The 8017-nt window shown below is 35.4% G+C and overlaps 1 protein-coding gene across 1 annotated transcript; it reads right to left on the bottom strand.

Moving 5' to 3' along the window:
* Nucleotides 1-867: 867 nt before the first annotated feature.
* On the bottom strand, nucleotides 868-6821 carry LOC129571785 (uncharacterized; the record flags this gene model as incomplete). Its single annotated transcript, XM_055451636.1, has 7 exons — nucleotides 6807-6821; nucleotides 6701-6710; nucleotides 6500-6589; nucleotides 4270-4904; nucleotides 4126-4198; nucleotides 3348-3976; nucleotides 868-987 (listed from the first exon to the last, which is right to left on the bottom strand). Coding segments are annotated over exons 1-7 (1572 nt in total), but the record flags the coding sequence as incomplete, so codon positions are not given.
* Between the last annotated feature and the right edge of the window lie 1196 nt (nucleotides 6822-8017).

Genomic DNA, 8017 nt, shown 5'->3' with positions numbered 1-8017 from the left:
TCTTTGCACAAATCAGTGGTTAAATTACATGTATATAGTACTTATGATTTTGGCAACAACCCTATCTAACCACGATAATCGTATAACTGCGCAACGATCAATGGAAAATAAAATGAAATGCACTTTTCTCATATACTCGCATATTGTCTATTTAACTTTGAAATGGAATGACAGGGAAAAAAGACGACAAGAAATGAATTTCTCACCGCATAAAAACTCTCATTCGAAACAAAAACAGTTAAAAGAAATGGATAGGTAATAACAAGCAATGAGGACACGTGCAAATAAAAACACATTTCTTCTTCGCCATCACGCTCTGCAATAAGTTCAGCAATGAAATTAAAAGGAATGTTAGGATAAGTTCATTATATTCAATCTACCTTTGGATGATTGATAAAATCAAGCAGAGATGACTTTAGCGCACCCGAGTATTTGTGTTGTTTTTTTTGTTTTTTTCTTCGTTAAACTTCACCATTTTGGTCAAAAAAACTTTGCATCAATATTTTGTGTAACATAACAAAGAACAGTTTTTGAAAAACCAAATTTATATTAGTAAAATATGAAGAAAAAATCCCCAAAAGTAGAAATTGCGTAATATTGCGAAATTGAGCCAATGCGCGTAATTACTAGGTGCATATGACCACACAATGCGAATACCGGGGGCAGAAAATGTAAGCTCTTCTTCGTTATGTTTCACAAAATATTATTTAAAAAAATCCTGGCAAAAAAGCTAAAGTAGAACGAAAAAACAACAGAAATACTCGGGTGCGCTGTAGCGCACTTGAGTGCGCTAAAGTCATCTCTGAAATCAAGTAAGAGGGAAATGGGAAGAAAGATTCCGCGACCACCTGTTGACGTTCCATTTACACCCTGGTTTATGCCCATGATTTTGTCATACTTTTCTGTGACAACTCGTCTGCTAGGATCGCCAGGTGGTTCAACAATTTCACCATCCGGCGTATCTCCACCGGCCATGAAGAACACTGCCTAATTTGGAGGCTTAGATGACATATACTTTGCATCACAACGTCTTAATAAGTTTGGTTCGCGCACTACCCCATAACCATAGGTAGTTACAACTTCTGACGGATTATTATTATTATTTATTCGGTTTCTTCATGCTTACATCTAGTTGTACAATGGTTGAGATCTACTATTTAAATTACTATACAAATTATGGCCACATTACTCAGGGCACAACATTGCAATTGTTTTTTTTCTTCATTATATTCATTACACAATATTATCACATTCTCATTAAATTTTAAGGCAATTTGAAGAGAAAAAGAAAGAGAGTTAGTAGGCGTTAGTTATTATAAATTAGGGTAGAAATGTCTGCACGAACGATCACATAAGGATCATTTCCTTGAGTCGCTTTTTAAACGTGTAAAGAGAACATTCAGTAGGAAATTGGTTGGCATGTTCGTAATAGAGCTCAGTGCAATTACGGTAAATGCTTTCGAGTCCAAGATTGGTACGTGTTCTTTCGAAACGCGGCCTTGTGTTAGTACTCGTCGGATATCTATGGTTGCTTGTGCTGTTGACATGGTATTCAGTTTTCATTATTCCCTTTCGAATTTTGTGAGTCATTGATATATTATTGTTATACTCATTCGTGGTTCATTTTATTTTCTACAACAATGCCGAAGACACCCAATTCCTAATCGTTATCTATCTTCAGTAGCGAGAAAAATGCAAAAACGTCTTTTCCGCTATATGCTGAGTAGCGACAGTGACACATTGCTCGCAGCTTTATTTGCCTGTTTTCTGCTCGAAGTTTTTTCCGTCTCACTTATGGATAAAGAGCTCATAAGTTGTTCATTCGTTCTATGGGTGTCAATCAACGTTATATAGCGCCTGTAGTTTGCTTATGGGTGACGTTTGGAAAAGATACGCATCCAATATCAGTGTCGCCTCCAGACGGTTTTTTTCAGAACCACAGTGGCAACGGCTTATGTCAACTTCTCTGTTAATTTGGATGTTATCAGTAAGTCCATAAATGCGATAAATGCATCGCCATCAAAATCTCCAGGCACAATGCTCGTAATGCTTAAATCTTTGAAAACACATTTCGTCTTTGGTGAACAACGCAAAAGTATTTCTTGTTCTGAAGGCAATACAATTTCCACCGACCATCAATCGATGAAAAAAAACATCTGTCAATTCGTCTGAATTGAAGTCACCAAAGGCCGACACAATTGTATCATTTATCGCATCAAATGAATTCGTCAATACTAAAACTAGAGAAATTATTCGCTTCAAATTCGGATTCACGTTATCAGTTTATTCACACTTTTTTTCGATGTATACAATCTGTAATGCAATAGTTTTTCTGCGTCTTCTTTTTCAAATTTGTTTACATGTCAATAAAAACTCAGCATTTCAATAAAATCCACTGAATTCGATTTTTATTACGATTAGTGAGACATTTCCATTTGATTTTTTAATGGAATAAAACAGAAACTTAGAAAAATTTTGTCCGTATATTAAATTTTACCAATTTATGCGATTCAAGATACAACGTGAAAATGAAGTGTCAAAACAATGGTTGCCGCCATTGTTGTATTCAATATGACGGCCGACATTGTTGAAATTTGCCGCGTAGAACGTATAGAGTCGCCACTTATCACATAGTATGACAATCTGACATTTCAAAGTACATTGCTATATCGTGTTGGTGTCAATTGTATGATTGCAATGTCGAAATCATAGTTTTGACAATTTTTAAATCGATTTTTGCCTGTGTGGCGGCCATCTACATGGGAAGTTTGTATAAAAACCTCTTTGTAATATACAGTTACTTACAAAATTGTCTGTACACCTCACGATTTTCATACAAATTGGCGTTTTTCGTGTCTCAAAAAAATATGCTTCGTGAATTCGAACCTCGAAGATTTTTGGATTTACATTAGAGTCTATGTAAAATTGGGTGTACAAACAATTTTGTGAATACATAATCATCTCCCATTTTAATTCCTTTCGATTTTTTATTCTGAAATTTCACTATTTTCGTCTTCAGGCCTTCCACCTACAGTATACCAAAAATATTCGAGGTTCGATTTCGCGAAGCATATTTTTTTGAGACACGAAAAACGCCAATTTGTATGAAAATCGTGAGGTGTAGAGACAATTTTGTGAGTAACTGTATATCGCAATTATTTCAGATAATCAAATAACTGCGCATGGGCTAATGGAAACTAAAATGCATTTTTCTCAAAATTTCAAATTTATTCGGTTCTTTTGTTGAACATCAAATGACAGGAGCAAAAAAAGAAACGGTATTCAGCTTTTTCAGGCGCCTGAAACCCCTTTTTTCAAGCCATTCTTCTTCTTTGATTACGTCTCACCTTTGGCTTCCGGATCCAATCAAGCAACGGTGCAATCGGTTGAAAAACAACTGGCTTATCACGCGAATGACATGTGGTCATGCCCACGAGTTTGTTATTCTTTTTCGAAATCATTGGACCTCCAAACACAGAGGGAGTTCCCATGCTTCCATCTAAAGTGTAACACATCAAATGATTTGCATCAAATGCAGCGCCCAATATCGGTTTGCAAATGGCGCCATCCAAATACTTTGTATCATAACGCCTCGTTCTCATTGTTCCATCTGATATCACATCACCGTAGACAGTGACCATTTCGGACGGGTCATTCATTTTGTAATCTTTGTCCACCAAATCGATGCTGCCGACGTTATCGTTGAACTCCAACGGTTCTTCAAGTGTAATCTTGGCAATGTCAAATGCGAACCCCGACAATGAGTATTTCTCATGAATTTCTATCTGGTCTTCAGTGACTTTAAGTTGTGTCGCATTTCTTGATAGTTTATTAACAGTTACGTAGACATATGGGGCGCCGAGCACACTATGCGCACAGGTCAAAATCTCCGTTTTCGACAAAATGATTGCATTAAATTTTAGTTGAGTAGTTTCGTTAGCATCGGCAAAACCTTTTTTGTAAGCAGTAAGAAATTCTGTAATAGAAAAACATCTCCGAATGAATATTTATGTTTATGAATCATGAAAAATCTCCACTTTTGCCTCTCCTCTATTTAAAATAAAAAAAAGTGACGTTAAAAACGGCTTGATTTAGTTCGAATTTCGAATGCACAGGCAAACTTACTTGCCGGTGCCGTTATATCGGCTATAAATTTAGCTTCGTTAGGTGTAAGCGGAGGTGGAATTGGTTTCACGCTCTGAAATTAATGCAAAAAATGATTTTGTCCGCGTTGTCAAGAATAAAAATTGGGGCATTGTGATTAGATACCTTTGGATCATGAATAAAATCAAGAAATAGAGTAATTGGAAGGAACGATCCGCGGCCACCTGTTGTTTTATAACCCGTAGTTATGCCCACTATTTTGCCATTTGTTTTTGAAACGACTGGTCCACCCGAATCGCCAGGTGTAATAATTTCGCCATCATTCGTAGCTTCACCAGTTGTAAAGTACAAAACCTGACTTGGCTTAAATGTGTTGGCTCGTTCGACACCAGATATATAGTTTGCATCGCAACGCCTCAATATCGATGGTCTGGTGTTGTTCAACATGCCATACCCATAGACAGTGACCACTTCTGATGGGTTATTCAATTTGTAATCCTTATCCACGAGTTCAATACTGCCAACGGTATCGCTGAATTCTAACGGCGTTTTCAGTGTAATTTTGGCAATATCAAATGCACCAAAAATTAATCGACTATAATAAGGGTGCCATGCAATGTTCTCTTTTTCGACTTTGATTTTAATTTTCTGGTTTGCATCTGATACAACTTTCGTACCAGCTACCACATAAACATATGGGGCCTCATACACACAATGTGCATTCGTGATAATTTCCGTTTTCGACAGAATAAATGCGGTACACATATTCATCATTTTTCTACTGGCATCATTTGGATGGTCTTTGTATTCATGCAAATATTTTGTAATAAAATCGTTTCATTCTCAGTACAAGCAATAATATTCGAAGAAAAAATGAACACACACACAAAATTGCTAGAGGGAAACCGCGAATTCTTCATCTAAAGGGTGTTTCAATAGCGACGCACAAAAGTAACCCTACCGTAAATCATGACAGGCTACCCGATCTGTCAAACTAATACGTCGAAATTATTCGTCAATCTTTACCATTTTGTGCCATGTACAGATGGGCGGACTATTTGATTAAGATTAATTAATCTTAATCAAACACCTAAAATTCGCGATGATTAATACGACCACTTAATCACTTAATCGCTATTAATCATGATTAAGTGATTGTGCAATTGATTAATTAATCATCGATGATGATTAAGTTGTTGTCTTAATCACGATGTCACCGTGATAAACTGTGACAACTTAATCATGATTAAGTAAATAGTTAATCATGATTAAGTAAATTCTTAATCATGATTAAGATGTGATTAACGAAATGATTGTGGAAAATGGGAATCATTTTCAACATTTCTGCATTTATGGCGTCTAATGATTAATTAAATCTACACAATCATTTCGTTAATCACATCTTAATCATGATTAAGAATTTACTTAATCATGATTAAGTTGTCACAGTTAATCACGGTGACATCGTGATTAAGACAACAACTTAATCATCATCGATGATTAATTAATCAATTGCACAATCACTTAATCATGATTAATAGCGATTAAGTGATTAAGTGATTAAGTGCCATCTTAATCATCCGAAAAATGATTTTGCAAGTGATTAAGTAATCGCAAAACGCCCACCTGTAGTGCCATGAAGAGATATTTCAAAAAGCAACGAGTTAAAATTGTGAAATCCAATCACGAAAATAGGTCCATTTTTGAATTTACAAAAAATCAAAATGTCATGTGAGAATCTTGCTTTTTACCTCTCCAAATCCAATTTTCCGCGTTTTATTTATTTTTAACAGTTTTTATCTCAGATTGAGCCAAAAGTTCGCCCCAACAACCAGAGCAGAATTCCGCACCGTTTTCGAGATATAGCCAATAAGCCACTAATAAAATGCACCACACAGATTTTTTTTCACCATACTCAGTCCAAAACATAAATAGCAAGGACCAAACTACAATATACAATAAAGATTTCGGGAAAAAAAATTAAATTTGTTTGTTTTATTTATCAATACTTTTGTGCGTCGCTATTGAAACAACCTTTACAAAATTCGTTTCTATCATTCAGTTTTAATACCATCTGTATGTTGACTCAAATATTTGACTAAATCTATAATCCACTATGAACGATACTTTTGACCACCACAATGTGATGAATTTTCTGACAGTAAACTGACAACGCACAATTGAAAGTTATCATTTACAGTCAAACGTTTCTGGAGAAAGTTCGAAAAATATCACAGTTGTAAATAATATATTGTTTGAAAAAAATTATAAAATCTAGCATTATTTTCTATTTTCTGGAGCGTGGTCAGCCCCTAGCAAAATTGATAGAATATTCGAATTTTTCGCATAAAAATTCACACGAAGAAAAAAGAAAATGATTCTAAAGCAGACTTACTTGCGGGGGCATGTATTCCAGCTACAAACTTTGCCTGTGACATGTTTCCAATCACTTCGCCCTTAAGAAGAGCTTGCGAGAAAAAGCCATCTGTTCATTAGAAAAGAAGTTGAAATTTCGAATTGAATATTATAAAAGTCTGAAAAAATCTTTTGGAATCATAAAAAGCTAGTTCGAAAACCATAAATGTCTTACGTTTACCTTGAAGTTCCTAGAAAAAGAAATTTCGTGTTAATTTTCATTTCTACAGAAATTTCGTATTTTATTGGATAAAAGTGAAAATGATAAAGGAATAGAAAGAACTTACCGAAAATTCAACCATAAATAGCACCGAAAACAAACCGTGTAGTAGCTTCATTTTAATTTGCCAACCAAACAGAGTTTTAACCTGTTGCACAATGATAGTAGAGAACCGTCTTGTCCTTCTTTAGAAGATCCTTTGAATTCATTTGGTCTTCCCCGTGCGGTGCTGCCTCTTTTATACCATTCATACACCAATAGCTGACACGTGAACTGCGTTGAATAATTTATGAATGGAGGTTTACTAACACTATGCAGCGAATTTCGAAAACGAAATTCTCCCAAAAAGATTAGACTCATTTCCAAGGTTTTTTGGTCCACTTAATCCGAATCTGATACGGAAACAGCAATGAACGTATCTTGAAAACTAGGCGTGCCAGGACAAACTAACGCCAGATTTGGATTAAGTGGGCCCAAAAACGTTGTGAATAAGTTCCCTTCTCTGTGGTTGTTTCTTGTTGTTGCTTAGTGTAATCATATTCAGACACTAAATGAAGCTCAATTACAAAATTCCTCTGATGGATACGTGTAGCTGATACAATATGTGGAAATTGATAGAAAAAAATGGAATACGTTCGAAAAAAATTTAAATTCAGATGTAACTGGTTCGTAATTTGGTTATTTTCGGCTGTTGCCAATTGTTCTAACACTTCTTCAGTGTTTTCTGTGTACATTTTTGATCTCCAGCCTGATGATGCTCCTAATAAGAGCGAAACGTCGCAAAATAAACGAATAATCATTTTCGAAAACGGTTTTAGCCCAACACACCACTTTTGTGTTTGTTCAGATGGAATGAAAAAACAACAGCTATACGTGTGCACCAGAGGAATTTAGTGTATGTGAGATTGGAGTGCACAGTGATGATATGAATTTACTCTAAGCGTACTTTTTTGTTCAATTCGTGATGAAGGCTCATCATGTAAATATATATGTGTTGTTGATTATAAAAATGGGATTAGCCAAATGCGCTTAATTACATGGGAATCATATATGCGTTCCTGGTGAGAAATAGGAGGCCAGTTTCTCAAGCAAAAATGAATATCTTGAAATGTTTTAGAATCTGTCTCCTATCTCTTTAGGAACACAAAATGGTTCGCATTCCGCCTATAAACTGGCGGTTTGGGCCAATCCCATTTTTATCCTCGAAATCATGTAAGACATTTGCATAAAAAACACGTTTTCTCGTCATTTCACACATTTTCGTTCGATTTCTTTGCA

Source organism: Sitodiplosis mosellana, unplaced genomic scaffold (assembly GCF_009176505.1).
Source record: "Sitodiplosis mosellana isolate CC-2019 unplaced genomic scaffold, AAFC_SMos_1.0 Smas_scaffold_3358, whole genome shotgun sequence".
NCBI lineage: Eukaryota > Metazoa > Arthropoda > Insecta > Diptera > Cecidomyiidae > Sitodiplosis > Sitodiplosis mosellana.
Note: the sequence above shows the minus strand (reverse complement) of the source record. Positions and strands in the feature narration are given on the sequence as shown.